Source organism: Carettochelys insculpta, chromosome 2, assembly GCF_033958435.1.
Source record: "Carettochelys insculpta isolate YL-2023 chromosome 2, ASM3395843v1, whole genome shotgun sequence".
NCBI lineage: Eukaryota > Metazoa > Chordata > Testudines > Carettochelyidae > Carettochelys > Carettochelys insculpta.
In genome coordinates this window covers 273,516,335-273,538,429 of record NC_134138.1, presented here as the reverse complement: position 1 = coordinate 273,538,429, position 22,095 = coordinate 273,516,335, and the positions used below count along the sequence as shown (strand labels likewise).

The 22,095-nt window shown below is 48.6% G+C and overlaps 1 protein-coding gene across 1 annotated transcript; it reads left to right on the top strand.

The window, feature by feature from the left end:
• The first annotated feature begins 1,313 nt into the window (after positions 1-1,313).
• On the top strand, positions 1,314-20,548 carry KLHL40 (kelch like family member 40). The gene is made up of 6 exons (XM_074985199.1): positions 1,314-2,609; positions 9,519-9,679; positions 13,367-13,474; positions 14,581-14,766; positions 15,823-15,969; positions 17,974-20,548. Exons 1-6 carry the CDS (start codon positions 1,464-1,466, stop codon positions 18,083-18,085), a joined length of 1,860 nt encoding a protein of 619 aa, XP_074841300.1. The 5' UTR covers positions 1,314-1,463; the 3' UTR covers positions 18,086-20,548.
• The last annotated feature ends 1,547 nt before the right edge of the window (positions 20,549-22,095 follow it).

Here is a 22,095-nt window from a genome sequence, read left to right as displayed (position 1 = left end):
GTCTCGAAAAGGCTGGGACCCGCTGGTGTAGCCACAGCATTAATAATCATTGGGCTGGGGAGGGGAAGGAATTGACCTTTGTTACTGAAACGCTGCACGGCCTATTGCTGTCGTGGTGTGAGCGCTAAGTACACGGTGCTAACAAAATGGCTCCTCCGCCTGGCTTGGCCCTTGTGGAAGGCTCCAAGTAGCTCTTTGAGCCAAACCGATTGTGCTTTATTACTGTAATAATTGGCAGCCTCCATACCTTGCCCTTTGCGATGCAGCAGACAGAGCGGCAGAGTTGTGCCCGCTCCCCCACCCCACCTTCCCGCCAAACTGGCTCCTCTGTCTCAGAGGTTACTATGAGATGGGCATATTCCTCCCCCCCGCCACTGAAAACTGGTAAAATTGTTTTCAGCCAGGTCTAGAGCGGGGAACGGTGGGCAACAGATAGGGAAGTTGGCTCAGTGGGTAGGATGCCTCCCTGGTGTTCCTGCTCCACCGTACTCCTTTTGTGACCGTGGCCAAGCCACTTAACCTCTCTGTGCCTCAGTTCCCCAACTATACAATGGAGATAGTAACCCTGCCCTGCCTCATATTGAAACTGCAAATGGGCTCAGATACAACAGTGATGGGGTTCCACACAGACAGAAGCGATCCCAGATCCTCATGCTGTAAAATCACAGGCCCCCACCACGTGTGTGTTCAGCGAATCTCCTTTACCTGCTTCCCATAGAGAGCCCATGGCATGTAGCTGAGCACGTAAAACACTTCTCCCCCACAACAGTTACCCAGGAACAGATCATAGGATTGTTTCCCTTCCTTTCCCCTCTGCCTCCCAGAAAATCAACTGTCCAAATGACCGGGACAGCTTTAGCTACATCACAATGACACTACGATATGAGCCCTCATTGCATAGCTAAAGATTTAGCTTCATAGTGTATTTTTAGCTGGATGTGTCTAGCCCTTGATGTTGAAGGAAGGGGCTGGAAGAGCTATAACAAACCCTACAGCTCACCAGCAGGGGGGTAGTTTTTGCCTCCCTTTCTGACTCATCTGAAGGAAAAGTTGCTTCACCTGCACAATTCCGAAGGCAGCTGGTCACACGCTGGCCTTCCAGAAAAGCCGGGACCCTTGCGACACTGATTCATGCACTGACACATCTTGCCCGATGGGTTCAGGCTGTAAGTACAGCTGTTCCCTCAACCCCCTCCTTCCTGCTTGTCCCATGTGTCATATTAGAGGGCGATCCACTTACACATGCTCCAATATGGGTTCTGTGAGCTTTGCGAGCCTGTGGTTATATATAAAGCCCCCCTGCTAAGGCTGAAGCACACAGCCAGTCGTATCAGCAGCCAGTGCTTCCCATTCTTAGGGCTCCAGCCATCAGGAAGCCGGGGAGAGCTGCATGCCCAGGTCCGGGTAAGTCTCTCTTCTGGGGGATCAGAAAACCAAAGAGCAAATTAGCTGTTATTTCCAGCATGGCACTGCCTATAGATCAAGCTGAGGAGCTGCGTCTCTACCAGCAGACGCTCCTCCAGGATGGACTCAAAGACATGCTGGACCACAACAAGTTCCTGGACTGCGTCTTGAAAGTCAAGGGGAAAGAGTTCCCCTGTCACCGGCTGGTGTTGGCAGCCTGCAGCCCCTATTTCCGGGCCATGTTCCTGTCAGACATGGAGGAGAGTAAGAAGAGGGAGATTGATCTAGAGGACGTAGACCCTGAAGTCATGCGCAAGATCCTCCATTACATCTACACCTCCGAGCTGGAGATCACTGAGCAGAACGTGCAGGACATTTTCTCTGTGGCCAACATGTTCCAGATCCCCTCCATCTTCACCGTCTGCATCTCTTACCTGCAGAAGCGCCTCTGTCTCAGCAACTGCCTGGCTATCTTCAGGTTGGGCTTGATGTTGGACTGTGCCCGCCTAGCGGTGGCCGCCCGGGACTTCATCTGTGACCGCTTTGCTCTGGTCTCCCGGGATGAAGAGTTCCACCAGATCTCCCCAGATGAGCTCATCGCTGTGATATCTGCTGACTCCCTCAACGTCGAGAAGGAGGAGGCCGTCTTTGAGGTGGTGATGAAGTGGGCGGCAGCCAAGGACCGCGAGAGCCGACTCCAGGCCTTGCCGGTGGTCTTCGAGAGCATCCGCTTCCGCCTCATGCCCAAGGATTACCTCAGGGACCATGTGGAAAAGCACCCTATCGTGAAGTCCAGCCCAGAGCTGCTCAAGAAGATCCAGATGGTGAAGGACGCCAATGAAGGCAAATTCACGGTGGTGAAAAAGAAGGTAGTGAAGAAAAGTAATGAGAAGACAGCTGGGGACAGCGTGGTCAATGGCGGCTTGGACGAAGGAGACGATAATGAGGAGGACATCCTCCCGGGGATTTTAAATGACACAATGCGCTTTGGGATGTTCCTCCAGGACCTCATTTTCATGGTCAGCAGTGCCGGGGCAGTGGCCTATGACCCTAATGCTAATGAGTGCTACTTAGCCTCTATATCAGCTCAGATCCCAAAGAATCATGTCAGCCTAGTTACCAAGGAGAACCAGATCTTCATAGCAGGGGGACTGTACTTCAATGAGGAGAACAAAGAGGACCCTATGAGCTCCTACTTCTTACAGGTACTGGCTTGGTTACACTTTTGTTTTTATGGCCCACTAGAAAGATCCCCAATTTGCAGTTTCTGTAGAGTGCAAAGCCAAGGAAACGCATGGTCATGTACTTTTTGTGTTTGGCCTGTATGTCCCTTGTAAAAATGCACGCCGTGATAATTGTTTTGCTCTGTCAGAGGCTGACTGAGCACTGCCCACAGGTACACATTACGTCAAAGGCTCGTTACATAATAATATGTAGGCTGTGAAAATATTTACATACTAGTGTGATGGGCACTTTAGAAGCCTCTGGGAAAAACAGATAGATAGGTAGATGAGGTGTGTGGGGAGAGATAGAATGAACATGTGTATAGGGATTGATGGATCGATAGATGTAGTGATAGCTGTGCTGGAATTTCGAAATAGGCTGATGCCCAGAAGTGCAGAGATCACTGGGTGAGGATCTTTGGCCTTCGTTAGGAGGTGGCCGGATTAGACCATTATAATGGCCTCTGCTGGCCTTGAAATAGATCAGATAGGTTTATATTTCATGGCTGGTTTGGTTCTGTCTAGCGGCAGCGTGTCTCATGCCAGCTCCAGGCTAAGTGCTGTTCAGTTTTGCAGCCTTCTGTTCTCTTCTGCCACTGAAAGCACTGCTAGCAGTGCCATTCACTTCTGTTACAGGGCACTTGTGTCCCTCAATACGTGTGCTCTGGCTGCACGCAGAACTCCAGACCTCTCTGATCAGCTGGGGCTGGGCCAGGCATCTGAACTTAGCCCTGTGCTGTAACTCAAGAACCTATTTCTCCTCAGTAAAATATGTGGATAAGACAAGGAGCCTGTCCAGCTCCCCATTGCCTATCCTACAGGCTTATGCTCAGCAAACCCCACATCCTGGATCCAGCACTGACCGATCCCAGGAAGGGCAGTCAGCAATAATTCACAGCCAAATGGGCCAAAGGAAAGTGAACCAAGCTCATAATGCAAGAAGTAACTGTGCATAATTTGTGCACATAGCAGAAGGGGGGGTGAAACAACAGCCACACACCCTCGGTGGGAAAACCCAGAGGCCTACTGGGCCTGATTCTCTGCTTGCCTTGGCCTAGATACTTGCAAAGGGGGAGAGTGAAATGGTCGTACTCTGAACCAATGAGGTTTTATCCCCGTTGGGCTCAGATGTAAGTGCCACATACAGAGAAGAAGGCAATGACATAGAACAGAGAACACTAGAATTGGAAGGGACCGCAAGAGGTCGTCGAGTCCAGTCCCCTGCCCTCATTGCAGGACCAAACGCCATCCCTAGACCATCCGTGATAGATGTTTATCTAACCTGCTCTTAAATATCTCCTGTGATGGAGATTCCACAACCTCCCTAGGCAATTTATTCCAGTGTTTAACCACCCTGACAGTTAGAAAGGTTTTCCTAATGTCTAATCTAAAACTCCCTTGCTGCAATTTAAGCCCATTGCTCCTTGTCCTAACCTCAGAGGCCAAACAGAACAATTTTTCTCCCTCCTCCTTGTAACCCTCTTTGAGGTATTTGAAAACCGCTATCACATCCCCTCTAAGTCTTCTCTTTTCTAAACTAAACAAGCCCAGTTCTTTCCATTGTCCCTCATTGCTCATGTTCTCTAGACCTTTAATCATTCTTGTTGCTCTTCTCTGGACCTTTTTTAATTTTGCCACATCGTTCTTGAAATGTGGTGCTCAGAACTGGACACAATACTCCAACTGAGGCCTAATGAGTAGAACGAAAGAATGACTTCTCATGTCTTGCCCACGACACTCCTGTTAATGCATCCCAGAATCATGTTTGCTTTTTTTGTAACAGTGTCACACTGTTGACTCACATTTAGCTTGTGGTCCACTAGGACCCCTAAATCCTTTTCTGCAGCATCATGATGAATCAGCCTCACCCTAGTTGAATTCTCGGCGGCTCCTCTGGCCTCTGCCTACCAGGGCAAGGGCTAAGAGTGAAACGAAAGGAGGAGTCACAATGGGGGAATAAAACCAGCTGCGCTCATTACAACAGCCACTGCTGTTTTCCTCTTTGCACTGCACCTCATGCTGATTGGCAGCATTGCTAAGTGGAGACGATAGATAGTATTCATGCTCAGCCTGGGAGAACGAATGAACAAACCTTGAAGGGAGCACATTTCTTCTGAGCATTGCTGACCTGTACAGTCCCTAATGGAGCAATTCCCAGAGCACCCTTCCCTGCAATTAGCAGCTATGCCAATTAGCAACCTAGAACGTCTTCCTCCCTTTGCTGCTTCAGTACCAGCGAGTGTGAGCTGTTGGAGTTTGGCCATGCATAGCAAGTAAGGGCTTGTTAAATCTTCGTGTCTAAAGCCAAACAATAGCAGAACTAAAATTTCTTCATGGCCCTGCTGGCTAGGAGACAGACAGTCTAGCGTGTTAGAAGCGCCTTCCCATTCTGCCACTGCTTGTCTGTGAAGCCTCTGGCAAATCACTTAGCTGCTCAGTTGCCTTGTCCATGAAATGGGAACACGACAGCACTGCTACATTCACGTTTGTGAACTACTTTGAAACCTCTGAATGCTGTAAAATTGCCAAAGTAGTCAGCATTCCTTCAGAATGGCTCCCTTAGCTAATGAATACAAAGCTGTTTGCAAATCTTTTTCAGTCAGAGCTAGAGAGCAGGATAGACCTAAAAATCATCGTAATCATATACATATTACATAGCCGTATCCGGGCCCATCAATGTAGTGTAATGAGTCTGCTGATACTGTCTTCTAGAGACCCAGTTCTTCTCACTGAAGCCAACAGAATTCGACGTGGGATAGGTTTAGTCCTACAAGTTGGACAGACGATGAAAAATAAAAGTTTAGACACTGATTACAAAAATCATCATAAATCCGGAAGTCTTGTGAATTTTAATATGTATTCAGCTAAAAATCCCTTGCTGGAAATGCATTGTTTTTTTTCCTTGCCATTTCTTTTTCTCAAGTTAAAGAAATGTCAGGCACCCATTCAGAAAGAAGACACAGTAGAAGGTGGTTAGTCGCACTCCACAAATAACAAATAAGGAGGTTGAAAATTTATACATAGGAAGCACAAAAAAAACCCGAGCAGGTGTTCAGATGCTTTGGTGCTAAGGGCTGTATTTTATTCGGCTAGATAGGTGGGCCAGGAATGTCATAATTACAGCAGGGTTCCCATGGAACAGTCAGAACATATTGATCTGACTATATCCAAATGGGATTTCCATTCTGTGGGAAATTGTTGATTAAAATTTTTGATGGGAGATTATCAAAATATTTTATTTTGAGAACTTTGAAATGTTTTATTTTGCTTTTATCATTTTGACTTCTATGCGCTGTTCGTAGTAGTCTATGTCAGAGTGAAATGATAAAGTCAAAATTAAACATACCAAAAATAATTCTTTTGCAAATATTTCCAAGATTCTTGCCTTTTTCTCATGTTTCATGACTAAACCAGCTTTCAAAATCTCAGGTTCCTACATGAACATCTCAGGGTACACAGACTTTCGGGGTCAGGGTGGGCATAACAACATAGCTAGATATTTGCCCAGGTTTACAAGAGGCTACATAAAAAGCACTAGCGAAGTAAATACAAATTCATACTATGACTTGTCTGTACTGTTCTATGTACTAGAGACTGAACCTTGAGTACCTTGTTTACATTCCAGGTGATTTATTTTGTAATGATATGGTAGAAAAGGGGAAAGTAGAAACTGTGCAGCTGTAGTGTGCTGGGACAGGTCTGTGTTTTTATGGCTGATTTTTGTAAATCAGATCATTTTTAAGTGAGGCAAAACTAGGGGGCTCACAAGGCAAATCCCACTCCTCAAAGTGGTACAGTTGTCTGGAAAGGCAGAGGGCCACTGCCCTCGATTGTACTGTCTGCTCACAGGTACCATGTTCTACTTTTGTACATTAATTCCCATTGCTCAACTCTAACACGTGGGAGCCATAGTTCAGTGGCTTGAGTATTGATCTCCTAAACCCAGGGTTGTGTGAGTCCAGTCCTGGAGGGGGCCATTTAGGGGTCTGGTGCAAATAGATTTATACATCTGAAACAAACAAACAAACAAACAAAAAAAAAGCCTCTCAGGGATGCGGATTGGTCCTGCTGTGAATGCAAAGGACAGGACTCAATGACCTCTTGAGGTCCCTTCCAGCTCTATGAGATATGCATAGCTCTAGATATCTTACCTTCACCTCCCCTCTCACATCCAACTCTTTGGGGAAAACAGCAACCATGGAACAGGGAAAACTAAACTTAGCAAGTGGCATTTAGTTTAGAGGCCTCCTATGCTACTGGGAGAATTTAGGTAAATAAAGGTCTCACCAAAAGGTCTTGGTAAGCTTGGAAAAAATGTATACTGGGCTGCCAAGGCAGGTCATTCCTGTAGAGGGCCCTCTGAGCCTTTAGCACTGAATATATGGGGAAAAACAATGCCTTTCCAGGAACACCATCCTCCTGCCCTACTTGCTGCGCTGTCCTGCAATCACCTTTCACTGGTTTTATTCTCCCACATACATTAGGTGGTAAGGCCCTGGGACTGGGTGCTGTGCCGCACACTGCTCAGCAGCACCTCCTTGTGGCTCATCTGGGGAATTAACTCTGCCACCTTCCTGCAGTTCTCTCTCCGCAGTCACTCGCTCGCTCGCCGGACGTTTTCCTATCATCCTCCTATTTGGGAGGCCATTGTTTGACCAGCCTGATTCTAAACCCCAGGTCTTATCACAGAACGGGCAGGTGGTGGTCATGCTGCCATTCCCCACAGCTTCTCCAGGGCCTCTCACCTGCACCACTTCACCCTCCAGCCAAGTCATAGTAAAGTCCTCCCTGCTTCTTGGGGGGGGTGGTCCCCTTGAGGCAAATTGTCCCAGGTGTTTGTTCCCTCCTGCCTGGTCTGTGCCACTCCCGAGTGGCTGGTAGCAGAAACCAAGACTTCTGTCTTCCCTGGATTGCAGGCCACAAAGGGGTGGCTGACAGACTCGCTGGGTCCCTTTCAAGGTGATGGGAGAGGGGAGGAGGTGGCTCCAAGCTTCTAGAGGGGGGTGGGGCCTCAGACAGAAAGGTCAGGGCTGGGGAGCAACCCTCCAGGCTGCCCAGAGTATGCCGCGATGCACCCTGCTCGCCTGAGGTGGCCTCAGAGCTGCCTGGACTGTGCCACAGTGATTATTTAAAGGGCCTGGGGCTTTGTCTACTTCTGCTGAAACCCTGGGCCTTTTGTATCACCAGGGACAGTTTTATGCTCCCTCCCACTTGCTCGGCAGCTACAAGTAATTACCAAGCATTATTCCTTGTGTGGTGCTGCTATTCACACGGCACAAACAGGGCCCCAAACAAAGAGTCAAGCTAGTTTCTGATTACGATAGAAGCAAAGGGGGCGAACAAATTCATCATGGTCCATGGGAAAATCAAGGGACCAATGTTCCCACTTAGCTTTTCCGTCCATGTGCAGATTTTGCCCTTGTTGTGCAGAGTAAATTTTGTTATTTGCACCAAGGCACCAGAAGAAACCCAAACCTAGCAGTGGGCATCCTGCTAATCGGGTGGACAGCAGCGTAACCTCTCCTGAGCAGTTGCACAAGTGCAGAGCTCTGGGCCCAGCTAATTTTTTTCAGCAGTGGAAAAAGTACCCCAAAAGTTACTTGAGTAAAAGGCCAGCTGCTGTGTGGTGGGTGTACTTAAGCACAAGGTACTGGTGTCACACTGGAAAACTACTTGAGTAAAAGTACACACACACACACACATGCACAGAGGCACACATGCACAAACACACACACACAGCTCACCTCTAAATTGTACTCAGGTATCCAGAAGTGAAAGTAGCTGCACTTTTCCACAAGTAACTTTTTGGGTACTTCCCCCACCTCTGATTTTTTTTTTTGCCTGGGGGGGGTGTAATAAATTTTGTTACATGCACCAAGGCATGTGCAGTGTGCGCCACCAACAGAAACGCATTCTGCCCACAGTGTGCACTCTGCCAATCAGCTGGGCGGCACCTGATTTTTTTTTCTCTTAGGAGGCTGCCCAAACATTCATCTTATAGGGAACTCTACACAGGAGGAATAATTTTATTCGTACCTTACTCAGGTGGGTGGGCTGCCCATGGACAAGTGTGTCCTGTCTCCAAAAAAGGACTATGAGGGATTAGCTTTTAAAAGCTGGGAGATGGTGCTGAAGCGGAGGGGGAGGGGGTTATGGCATTGGCACGCCATCTTGCACACTGACAGCTCAGTTACCGGAACGTTTGGAAGCAGCTCATCCCAAGGTGTTTGAGCTGTACATAAACAAACCCCACCCTCCAGCGGTCCCTGGAAGCTGAGAGCTTGTGCAGCTGCTCAGGAGAGATTCAGATGCTGCCCAGCTCGTTAGCAGGGCACCCACAGCTCGGGGTTTTACTTCTGCTTATGGTGCACATTCACACCTGCCTTGGTGCATGTAAAATCAGCCCACACAGGGATGGAAAAAAGCCACATATGGCTGGAAAAAGATTAGAGGGACCATTACGGTCATCGTAGATTGGCCTTCTGTGAAAGGAGCACAGGCCATTCCTGTAGGTCACTGGAATACCATTGTTATCATTTGGTCATTGTACTGCTATAGGGGAAGGAACCATCAGCAAGGAGTTGGACCCCACTAGGTGCTAGGTGCTGTACAAACCCAGAACAAAAAGCCAGTCCTTGCCCAAAGACCTTGAGAGATAAGGATAAGGGGCACAAGAAACAGCCCCACAAGGAATCTCTGCCCTGGCTGCAAAGCTGGGTATGGCCTTTGGTACCAGTAGGAATGGGCTCAGCCCTTTGCCACTGCACAGTTGGCCTCTGATATTGAATTTTAATTATGCAAATTAGAGAGTACGCCAACCCCCTCTTTGTGTGCGGGAGAAGGACCAGCGCAGCGCAGGCTGTGCCCTCACGGCTGTTTGTTCCCTTGCAGTATGATCACCTGGACTCGGACTGGCTGGGAATGCCCCCCCTGCCTTCCCCCCGCTGCCTCTTCAGCATGGGCGAGGCCGAAAACTCCATCCTGGTGGTAGGAGGGAAGGAGCTGAAAGAAGGAGAACAGACCCTGGACTCCGTGATGTGTTACGACCGCTTGTAAGTGCCCGGGAGGTGAAGCAGCTGGGCCGGGTGCGAGAGTGAGTTAACCTGTGCAGGGACATAAACATTTATGTAAAGGACAGTCTCTGAAGGCTAGATCCGGTCACTGCGGCAACATGGCCCAAATCCCTCCCTTGGGGCTCTGCTCCACCTCTGGCACCCTCTGTTGGGGTCATTGTAATTGAACCCTCCAAGGCAAAGGGGGATTGAGGCTGTGAAGGGGCAGCCAATCGATACTAAATTTGTCAAGGGCCAGACGGTGTTTTGGATATGTTCAGGCAGGAACCATCCGGAGAGCTCAGAAGGCAGGAAGTGGTCAGGACCGGTTTGTAGGCTGGGACAGTCCCGTGGGACACAGCGGCTGGGTGACAGCTGTAAGAGGGAAGCCCTCAGCAAACGTACCTCTGCTAGAGGTTCACAGGCTGTAAAACTGGGCTGTGGTCATGACAGTTCAGGATGTTGCAGATGAAGGGGTTCAGACCCTTTCAAACTGAGACAAATCCAGGGGCCAGATCCTCCAAACTTTTGTGGAAAAGGCTCAGGTGCATTGAGAAGTTGTTGGCCTCATTTTACTCCCAAATTTGAAAAGAAACTTTCTTCTGCAGGATGGGCACCCCCACCCCCGATACCCTCCTAAGCGCACCAGCCTGTGCCAGCCAGCTGTTGAGCATCATATGCTCAGAAGCAGGAACATCAATTGCTCTTGCACACAACCCGAGCAAGCATAGCGGTGGACCAGAATAAGTGATGCAAGTGGCTGCTTAGGGCTTCATGCTTAATGGTGCTGATCTCCCTGCCCTCAGGGAACGTGCCCAGAAAGAGAGGGCACCCTACCAAGTTCTCCTTCACCAATGGGAGCAGAGAAGGTAGCATCAGACCAGTCATTTCCCTGTAAAGCTAGTTGTCTCCTTAATACCATGCAGCAGTGAATCCCAGGGTTAACTGTATGTTGCATTTTCTGTTTCAAAGTATTTGCATTCCAAGTTGGTTGAGAACCATGCTGCAAAGTTTGGAAATTAAAGTGTGCCCCTACCCCCCGGCTCTTGCATTGTCCATCTGCGGCAACCTATTATGGACTCAGATGTTAATGAGCAAAAAGCCTCGAGTAGTCTGGGAACATGGTGGTTCACCCACTTCCATCTGAGACTAGAGCCGTATCTACATGTGCATGCTACTTCGAAGTAGTGGCACTAACTTCGAAATAGCACCCGTCACGGCTACACGTGTTGGGCGCTATTTCGACGTTAACATCGACGTTAGGCGGCGAGACGTCGAAGCCGCTAACCCCATGAGGGGATGGGAATAGCGCCCTACTTCGAAGTTGAACGTTGAAGTAGGGCATGTGTAGACGATCTGTGTCCCGCAACATTGAAATAGCGGGGTCTGCCATGGCGGCCATCAGCTGAGGGGTTGAGAGACGCTCTCTCTCCAGCCCCTGTGGGGCTCTATGGTCACCGTGTGCAGCAGCCCTTAGCCCAGGGCTTCTGGCTGCTGCTGCGGCAGCTGGGGATCCATGCTGCATGCACAGGGTCTGCAACCAGTTGTCGGCTCTGCGGATCTTGTGTTGTTTAGTGCAACTGTGTCTGGGAGGGGCCCTTTAAGGGAGCGGCTTGCTGTTGAGTCCGCCCTGTGACCCTGTCTGCAGCTGTTCCTGGCACCCTTATTTCGATGTGTGCTACTTTGGCGTGTAGACGTTCCCTCGCAGCGCCTATTTCGATGTGGTGCTGCGCAACGTCGATGTTGAACGTCGACGTTGCCAGCCCTGGAGGACGTGTAGACGTTATTCATCGAAATAGCCTATTTCGATATCTCCACATCAAAACAGGCTACTTCGAAGTAGGCTTCACATGGAGACGTAGCTTTGGAGAGCACACAGAAGATATAGTCTAGGCCAAACAGGAAATAGTTGGGGGGAAGTTCTATGGCCTTTACTATCCAAGAGAACCGACCAGATATTTACAACAGTCCCTTTGAGTTTTACCAACTATGAATCTGTGAATCTTGATATCTCCATTCTTGATGCCTCACTGCAATCTGTGGTGCAGAATGCCACATGCCCCATGTGCTGGGGGTTCTTCTCATTGGGCAAAAGTACAGAATCGTATTTTCCCACTAATCTAAAGGACACTCCTGCAAAGACAAGAGCTGCCCAACTTCCACATGGTCATTAAGCCTAACTGTAGCATATGCTTTGTATTGCATATGACAAACTGCCCGAAGTATTAAATATCACTGGGACGCAAACAGAAATGCCCAACAGTCCTTCCCTGTCTGCTTGCAATAAGCTGAAATGAGCTGGAGATGTTTGCTCAGTTTATATTTAGACACGTCTGCACTGTTTTATTTAGGCGTGTCTGTTTCATGGTTTGAAATTGCTACCTAATTCCCATTCCTACCAACCACGGTATTTATCTGTACCCTAAAATTCTTGTGGGGTGGGGTCTGTCCTTCCTAAGTGGCCTGAAATGCACATGGTGGAAAAATACGATCACCAGGAACAGCTTTCAGAGCCTCTTCTTTGCAACGGGGTTTCAAAGAGACCCGCACAATGATCTCTCACCCTCCCACTTTACTGACAGCTGAGATTGCCGCAAACAATCTTGTTGGTTGATAGGTGGATGATCCCTGCTTGAATGAGGGGTTAGACTTAGCAGATTTAAGACCAATTCAAACCAGAACTTTGAGGTCCCTAGGGAAGTGCCTTCCACTGGTCTTCTGTCTGTCCAAAGAGAAATGTGTCAGTCCGTGACAGGCCATACAGCATGGCCAACTGGCTCCAGAATAGGACAGAGTCCAGAGAGCTCCATTCTAATGAGGGCTCTGACTGTGACCTGCTCTGGAAATGCTGGCAAGGCCTGTGGGGCCAACAGCCACCGCAGGTCCCGGGGCCAGGCTCTGTGCCTTCAGTCGAGAGCACTCAGCCCTTAGTGCCACTCGGACGGCGGTGCACTCCCTTCCCCCTGCTCACAGCCATGTGGAGTGGTGCAGCAGCATGCCATGGCACTTCAAAGAGGCCAGGAGCTCCTGGAGTTGCCTGAGTACCAGTGGTGGCAGCTGTAGCTGTGGGTCCCTTTGGCCCTTTGAAGCGGTAGGCCCTCCCTGTTGGCAGGCCTGGGCAAGACATTTAGATCTGGATTTTCAGAAATGTCCTCAAATTCTAGAGGCCTCCATTTTTGGGGGCCCAGTGGTAGAAAACAAGGGCCTGATTTTATGTGGTACCCAATGCTCAAAACCCCAACTGAGCATCACTTGAAAACTGAGTTACCCCAGATTGGTGGCAACAGCTGATATGTGGCCTTTAACATCTCTGTCCACCAGCGTGTCCCCTCTTTAAATCAAAGGTAATGTAGGAATCGTTACCTTACGGAGGCAGCCATCAGGGATTGCTTATCATGAGCAGGTGAGACCCTGGGGTAGAAGGTGCCATATGAACCTGAAGCTAAAGACAAGCTAGCCAGCTGAGAGGATGCTACAGAAAAGAACGAGGAGTATATCCAGCATCCTGCACGTAGCTTCATTTCTTTAGTGGCTGAATATGATATTTGTTAACGAGTTATTAGACTCCCTGCATGTGGGACAGGAACAGCATCTGCCTGTGGGTTTGGAAAGCATCTAGTCCATTCTGGATGCTACGCTCCTCCGAACAATAGACTGACACTCTCACTTTCCATGATCTCTCTACAGATCTTTTAAATGGGGCGAGTTGGACCCACTCCCCTATGCGGTCTACGGCCATGCTGTGGTGTCAGACAAGGATCTAGTCTACGTCATAGGAGGCAAAGGAAGTGACAAGTAAGTGAAAGAGTGGGTGATGTACCAGGAGTGGGAAAGGAAAAGAACACATCGTAGGTCCTGTCTAGAGAAAGGAAGTTAGGGAAGGGGCTCTGTCGGTACATAAACAGCAGGTTAAGGAGTAGAGAGGATCAAATGAGGATGGCGGGGGGCTAAGATGGGGAACCCTTCACTTCCAGGCTCTGGTCTCAATCCAGTCTGGCATCTGTTGCTTGAGTTTCTCTCAGGGCCTTCAGCCCTTCTGCATAACTTTTCTGAGCGAACGGAAGAACTGCACGTAGATCGAGGGCAATATAAGGCTACAATGGAGAAAGAATAGACTCCTTCTTCCCCAAAAAGGCAGCACAACAAATGACAGGAGAGGACAGAAGAGACACAAGAATCCCCTGCAACAAGAAAGCCACCTGTCTCCAAACCAGAGCCCTGCCTGGGTAGGCCCCAGCTGCCCCAGCCACAGCATCAAGTGTTACCTCTGACCTCACAAAACGTTACCTCTGGCCCTACTTCCATTTATTATCCACAGGGATCAGCTCCTTGGCATAAAATGCCACTTGAAATGAACATTCCCACCATCGTAGACCAGCACAGATAACGAGTGATAAAATAAGCCTTGCATATGCCAGCAGTGGTAGACTCTTTGCCAAAGAAATTGCAGGTTTGGCAGTAGGGTGCATACACAGCTGTGTACCTCCTAGATTGTAAGCACCTTGGGGCAGAGACTCTCTTGATTAGTTTCTGGTACCACATCAAATTTCATCATTGGCACTTAACAAATAAGGCCTCCCACCAGGTGCATGATGTAGGCAGGTCCCTGGTTTGCATATAGCTAGACAAACGTGTAGCTAGCAATGTGTGTACACCACACCAAGGAGCTCAGGGTCAATAGTGTGCATAAAAGAAAGGTGTCATGTTGTATGCAAGAAAGACATCTATTGACCTGGGCTCAGCAGGAAAATGCACCAGTCCCAAGTGTAGCATCAGAGGCTCTAAGTTACAGTCAGCTGCCGACTTAGATCAGCTCTCCAGAATTCCCTCCCACGGCACAGCAGAGCAAGGCCACAGAATAATTCAGCACGGTTGCTGTGCCCCTTTTTGCCCTGTTGCAGGAAGTGTCTGAAGAAGCTTTGCGTCTACAACCCGAAGAAGTTTGAGTGGAAGGAGCTGGCTCCCATGAAAACTGCCCGCTCACTGTTTGGTGCCACCGTACACAATGGCAAGATCTACGTGGCAGCTGGCGTGACCGACACTGGCTTGACCGACTTGGCAGAAGTCTATGACATTGCAGCTAACAAGTACGTACCACCTCTCAGCCTTGGGATGAAAATGTTGTAGGGGGCCACTATGGGAGTGTAAAAAACAATCCCCCACGCCCCAGCAACTAATGACTTGGAGCTGTCTTGGCTCCATCCACCCAGCTCACTGTGAAACTGATACAGCTCTTCACCTGGTCTTAGGTTATGGCCAATGGCCAAAGTGGGGTATGTCTTGTGCCAGAGGCTTGCTGCAATATCAGTAGCATGAATGCACAGAGTGCATCGAGAGTGGGGTCGTGCATGGAAAGGCCTGAAGTGCTGCATCCCCAAGCATGGGGACAGGCTAATTTCCCCATCCAGGTGCCAGGCTCCATTGCTACTCCCGGGTCGACTCGCTTCTCAGCCCGGTGTGGGTCCCGATGGAACCCAGCTGGGAGGGTAGATTCTGATGGCTTCCTGCTCACTAACAGCCTGATCCCCCTTGACTGAAGGGGGCTTGGGATGAGCCTGAGAACATCGCTTGACCAGGTCATGTAGCCCAGGGAACTGGGAAGGGAAGGAACCTTCCCAAGCCCTGTGGTGGCACTCACACTAATCGTGCTGCCCCTCCAGGGGTCTGTGTAACCCTAGATTTGCTCTGTTGCCCTGCCCCAAAAGCCCCAGGTGAGTCTGGGCTGTGTGCAAAGCCCACCTAGAGTCCTTTAGTTCTGCCTAACCACACTGGTCACATGGTGCCATGTCCAACTGGCAGGCATTCAGTCATGCCGTGCGGAGTGCAGCATAAGGACCTACAGGGAACAGAACAGGATTGTTGCTGGTGAATCTGGGGGTTTTTGGTGTCTACTGTGGGGAGTTGTGGGTGCTCAGCACCGCTGAAAAGCAGGTCCTGGATGTCTGGGGTCGGGCACCCACAACTGAAGGTTGCTTTTGACAAAACTGGGCTTAAGCAGCTTGCCTGAGAGCCACACAAGATGCTATGTGGCACTGCTGCTCCAAAGTCACCAGATTCCAGGCCCACATGCCCGCTTAGATAGCTGCCGTGACAGAGCACACCCAGAACACCTCCTCAGCTCATCTAACCTTTCCGCCCGGCAGGTGGGAGCCCTTCACAGAATTCCCCCAGCAGCGCAGCTCTGTCAGCCTGGTGAGCCTGGCTGGCAGCCTGTATTTACTTGGCGGATTTGCCACAGTGGAGACTGAGTCAGGGGAACTGGTGCCAACCGAGCTCAATGACGTCTGGAGGTAAGAGACATCACTACTGCGAGCAAGGGGCATGCCTGGGGACTGAGTAGTTCTGTAGTTGTGCCCCCTCTTTAGGCCCAGTTTGGAATTTTAAGCAGAGGTGGTATAGAGGCCATTCTCCTGCCTTGTTTGTATTGCTGCCTGGCGATTGCTCACTTCTCTCCAGTGATTTTAAAAACAGAAGATGAAAATATGGAGAGGGTGCAGAAAAAAGATGATTTGGGGGCTGGCGCGAATGCCCGACAGTGAGAGGTTGAAGGAGCTCGGTCAGGTTAGCTTACTGAAAAGAAGACTGAAAGAGGACAATCCCAGAATGTCAACTTCATTGGCAGACAACACGAGGTACTAAAGGGCTCTTTGAACTGAGCAGAGAAAGGCAGAATAAGAGCCAGTGGGCGGAAGTTAAAGCCAGACAAGTTAAAATTGTAAATAATAAGTCACTTTTTTGCTAATGGGGAGGGTGACTAGCCACTGGAATAAACTAGCAAGGGAAATGTGGGGTTCTCCAACTCTTGATGTCTTGCTATGATGACTAGGTGGGTTTCTGCAAGGTATGCTTTAGCCAAAGATTATAGTGCTCACAGCTGGTCTAACTGGGTGAAAGTATGTGGTGTGTGCTACACAGGAGTCAACTTAGATGATCAGAAAGTTCCTTTCTGGCCTTAAAGTCTATAAAACTGGAAATTAAATGTCCCGTTAGCCAACACCTTGTCTGCTCTGGAGAAATTTTGCATGAAGTGTCCTGTTATTGATAACTCTGGGGTTTAGCCCCACTGATATTGGCTTAGCCTTGGCATGAAAAGGCAGATCACTGCCCTCCGTGTTCTAAGCACAATGCTGACCAACTCTGCTTCGAACCAAGACAGCAGGAGATCACTTCCAAAGCAGGTTGACTGTCAAGACCGGCCAAGTATAGGCGGAGAAGGTTCTGTGGGTAGAGCCCTGTGTGAATACAAAATATGCGTCTGCGTCTGCTTCCACGTCTGCAGGCAGGTGGATACCTGTGGATTTGCAGGGCTTTATCTATGGGTGTGATCATTAGTTGTGTAAATTCCCAGAACTCCACTGACTTCATCTGAGCTATGGCATTTTACACCAGCTGAGGATCTGCTCTATCACTTCTCTGGCCTGAGATCATTTTCAAACCTAGGTGGGTATTTTAGAGAATACTAAAACTGGAAGGAACCTCAGAGGTCAGAGAGTTCAATCCCCTGCATGGGGACAGGACCAAGCACCATCTACACTGTTCCTGACAGATGTTTGTCTAACCTGCTCTTAAAAAGCTCCATGATGGAGATTCCACCAAGTGATGGTGAGTGTCTGAGTCTTGGTGGCCTTAGTCTATCTTCAGTGGAAAAATGCCTACTACCCCAAGACTTCTAGAACTGGTACCGATATTAGCAATTTCAGCAGAGAGACCGCTCCCATTCAGTCCTTGGGAGCTGACATATCCCTCCCCATGACATGTGTCCCATCAGGGGCAGGTATATTGTCAGGGCAGCACAAGGATACGTGCTAGCTGATTGCTGTACTGTAGCAGTTCTGTGCAGTGAGGACTCCAGCTTCTTGTACTGTCAGTCTGGCATTTTTCATCAGCTCTAAGGGCCCAATCCAATCCAAAGCCTGTTCAGGTCAATGGATTTTAGATATGGTCTAAGTCCATACTCAAAAGACAGAAACTGACCAAAAAAGTCCTACCTGCCCATCTTGGTAGCTGTCGTGATAGTTGGAAGCAGTCCTTAAAAGAGGCATGAATAGCTGCTGACCTAATCTAACAAGTTTCCACACTGCTTGAGTTCCACTTCTAACTCTTGTTTACCACACACTACACCCTGCCTGGAACTCAACAACGGAGACGTCTAGTGGCTGAATAACATACTACAAGCAAGCACATCACTGGAGCTTCACTGAATTTATGGGTCATAGCCAGGGCTGAGATGGGGAACACAGCTGATGGGAATAGAGTTCTTTGCTGATCATCATTTTTTGTCCCCATCCATTCAGGTATGATGAAGAAGGGAAGAAGTGGGAAGGAGTCCTCAGAGAGATCCAGTATGCCTCAGGCGCCACCTTCCTTCCTGTGCGCATGAATGTTTTACGGCTGACAAAGATGTAAAAAACACACTGATTTACATTGTTCCTGGGTTTTTCTAAGTTCACATGAAGGGATTGGGAAGTGAGTTTGTTAGATAAGCAAGAGATTTGTCTGCGATTTGTTGCCACTTTACTTCATCCTGCAGGGAAGGGGGAAGAAAATGAATTGGAATGAACTCTTATGGGAGCTTAAAGGTTAAAGCACTAGAATCCAGACCTGGGGACCACAAGGAGCTGTGGTGGGTGGATGGCCTGGGAGCCTAGGACTATCTCTAGGAACAGAGGCCTTTCCCTCTTCCTGTCTGGACAGGAACCACAATTTTATTTCCGAGCAGAATCTGGATTTCCAGGAATTCATATCTTTCCCATCCCCATTTTCTCCCTCCATCCAACAAGATCATCTTTGTCTCCACCACCTTTTTGACCAGGGAAATCTGGAGGCAGATCCCAAAAGAATGAAGCAAGTCAGAATAGCACAAGGGTCACCTATGCACAGGAATCTCAAACTCAACTCTTCTCCACACGTGGTAGTTCCAAGAGAGCCTTCCCACTTTTGTCAGCAGCAAGAGAAGCCAGAGATGTGGGCTGCAGGCATTCAGAGCTGGTCTGAAATGTGTGAGAAGCCTTGGCCATTCTTCTGAGTATAACTCACAAGCGGAAAGAAAAGAGGATGTATGTGAGGGGTAGGGAGAAAACTCATATTGCAACAGCCAACAGGGCACTACAACAGCCAGTCTCAAACTTTATGGTCTGTGGCCCAGCCCACTGAAAGTGGACCTTTCCACGGACTACCAGCCTACCACCCATGATGACAAAATGCATTCGTTTCCTTCTGAGTATCGTAAATACTAAATTATTCCTATTAGGCTGCCAGAGAATAAAAACATAAGCGGGGCGCAGGACTGGAAAATCAGGGCAGGCTCCCTCCTGCGTGGCGGCTGGGGTGTGGGAGAGGAGTCCCAAACTCACAGCCCAGCTGCAAGATGGTGGCAGACCCCATGTTGAGACCCACTGCTCTAAAAAGATAGGGCTAAAATGAGAGCGCACTGAAGAACAGGTGCAATCATACCCGTGTGTGGCAATAGGTGCCTCAGCCAGATACACACTCAGACTTACACTCACACTTGCCTTTTTCCTTTGGCCTCATTTCATCGTTGCATTCAGGTTTGCAGCTTCCACTGTCTTTGAGCAACTGTCACAGAGGCAGAAGGGAGAAAATGCCTTCTTCATGTGATCAGTTATCAGCTCTCCCTCTGCACTAAGTAGAGGACCACACTCACCTTTCTCTCCATCCTAATGTTATTAAAGAACCCCTTCTTGCCTTTTATGTTTCTTCCTGGGTGTAACTCATGACACCATAACTTTTCTGATTTGGGCCTTGCCCACTTGTGGGTTTTTTTGTACTTCTCCTTAACCTTTCATCCGTGCTTCCACTTTTTGAAGGGTTCCTTTTTGATTTTTCAGGTCACTAAAGAGCTCCTGATGGAGTCACATTGGTCTTTCACTCTTCTCCCTAGTTTTCGTTTGCATGGATGGATAATACATAAAGATCTATAACAAGATCTATAAAGCTCTATTTACTTAGCAGCAGAACTTTGATGCCTACTCCAAGGTGATAAAGGCTGAAGTGAGGGAGAAATCCTTTGTATTTGTGGTAGCAGCTGCACAAACAATTGACTTGTCTGAATGGTTCCTGTAGTTTTATAGGTGTTCTGTTTAATTACCTGGAGTCTGCTTGCCCTCCACACACACATTCTTCACAGTAACAACCAACAAGTCACAGACTGCAATGATCTCACACACACAGTTGCAAGGCTCGGTTGCATCAAATTTCACTTTTCAAGAGGTGGTTTTACTACTACTACAACTACTATTTAAACCCTTGTGCTCTGAGTGGCACATAGGTCACCCACAAGTCCCCTCTACTTCATTCTGTCTTGGGACAAAACCTCCAGCTGATTCCAGGAGCAGCCCAGTTACTGTCCTTCAGTTTCAGTAGCTCTTCCCCATATTAACTGAGGTCGTTTTCTGTTGCATTTTCCTTGAGGGGTCCATGTAAGAGCTTGATGAACTATGTCAGATGATGGTTTTCTGAGAGCTGGGCCTAGCCATCCCCACGTTCTTCTCTTGATTGGAACGTCCAGTGGTTCTTGTCCTGCTCTGTTCCAAAGCTCCTCGTTTGTGACAAAGTCTTGCCATCTGATGGGAAGGATATACATGGAAATTTGTAATGCCCTTTCCTTATTTTTTCTTAAATCACAGCTGGCCAAATAGATCAATAAAACTAAAGAATTCAGAAGCTTTTGATTTAATGGAAGCAGCCTACCAATGGAAGGTGCATTTTGAGGCTCCAATAGCAATTTTTGATAGCTAGAAAGGTAACAGCATTTCTAATAGACACAAATCTCTGTTGAAATGTAAGTGTAAGGACGCCTGTTATTTGAACAGTGGTTTATTTTACAATAAAAAACCATGAAAGACATAAGAGTGTGTGTGTGTGTGTCTGCATGTGTGAGGGACAGAGATGACCGACTGCAGCACAACAATTAAACATAAACGGTTACTCACTTTTTTGTAACAGTTGTTCTGCACAAAGTGTTGCTCAGCTTCATTCGAATTAGGCATGCGCGTGACCTGTGCACAGTCCTTGGAAAATTTTTCCTCCCAGCAGCTGGGCTGCGGAGACCTCTACAGTGGCACCAAGATAACAGTGCATATATAGCACAGCTGACCCTCGTGTGCTCAATTCCTTCTCGCCAGAACTACTCTGCCAGAGGGGAGGCAGGTGGGTCTTGGAACAGACATGAGCAACACAGCTCAAAGACCAACAGTTACAAAAAGTATCGGAGGGGTAGCCATGTTAGTCTGGATCTCTAACAACAACGAAGGGTCCTGTGGCACCTTATGGACTAACAGAAAAGTTTTGAGCGTGAGCTTTCGTGAGCACAGACTCACTTCACCAGATGCTGGCCAGCATCTGATGAAGTGAGTATTTGCTCACGAAAGCTCACGCTCAAAACTTTTCTGTTAGTCTATAAGGTGCCACAGGACCCTTCGTTGCAGTTACAAAAAGGTGAGCAACCATTTCTTCTTCTTCTTCTCCTTTGAGTACTTGCTCATCTTGATTCCAATTAGGTGACTCCCAAGCAGCTGTCGGGTGGAGCGGTTGAAGTTTGTCCATCAGCTGTCTGTAACACGAGCCTTCCCCAAATGGCCGTGCTTCCTGATTGGTCATAGGAGCCAGCACCCCGTACTTGAGGCTGGAAACTTCAGCAGCACAGTGCAGCTCAGTGTGTACTGAGTCCACAGCTGTGCTTGCCCTGCTTTGGATTCTGCATCCTGTGCCTGCCTTGCCCTCCTGCTCTGATTCTGGGGCTACATTTACCCTTACCGGGAATGCTGATGGCCGCTATGCAATTTTAGATACGTCAATTGCATACCTAAAATCGGTTTTGCTGCCGTTGACTTTGGCCCCTGGTCTCACTGCAGACTGTCGATGGGAAAACTCCTCCTGTCCACAGTCCTTAATCCTTGAGGCTTGCAAGGATTCCCAGGGTCGACATTGAACTGGTGCCCCAGAAGTTTGGCCTTAAGCTTTCCCTCTTCTGCAGGCAGTCTAGACCTGGCCTGCGTCAGGCTCCAACCTCCGGCAGAGCTCCATCCCAAACTCAGACTTCATCCTCAGGCTGGTGCTTGACTGCTGGGTCTACACTCACCATTATTTCAAATTGCTGCCACGTCTACAAGACAGGTCCTGCTCTACCAACAGGACAGGCTGCCTACACCTGTTATATTACACCAGGTATAATATTAGGTCATTAGTACTATGTGTAGAACCCTTCTAGTCCAGCACCCTCAGGACCTGACCAGTGCTGATCAAGAGAATTTGCCAGACCATAGGAGGTCAATATTGTCTAGCAACATTACCAACACTTCCACTGCTTCCTGGGCTCGTATAAGACATTTGGAGTAAATCACAGCTAAATAACAGTACAGAACACTGAGAGTCAGGTGGTTGTAAACAAACTTTAT

What these genes read in the sequence shown, in the direction of transcription:
- KLHL40 (XM_074985199.1), top strand. Translation starts at nt 1,464, where the DNA reads ATGGCACTGCCTATAGATCAAGCTGAGGAGCTGCGTCTCTACCAGCAG. An exon ending in TGAGCTCCTACTTCTTACAG is followed by an intron (nt 2,610 to 9,518) that starts GTACTGGCTTGG and finishes GTTCCCTTGCAG; the next exon opens with TATGATCACCTGGACTCGGA. An exon ending in TATGACATTGCAGCTAACAA is followed by an intron (nt 14,767 to 15,822) that starts GTACGTACCACC and finishes TCCGCCCGGCAG; the next exon opens with GTGGGAGCCCTTCACAGAAT.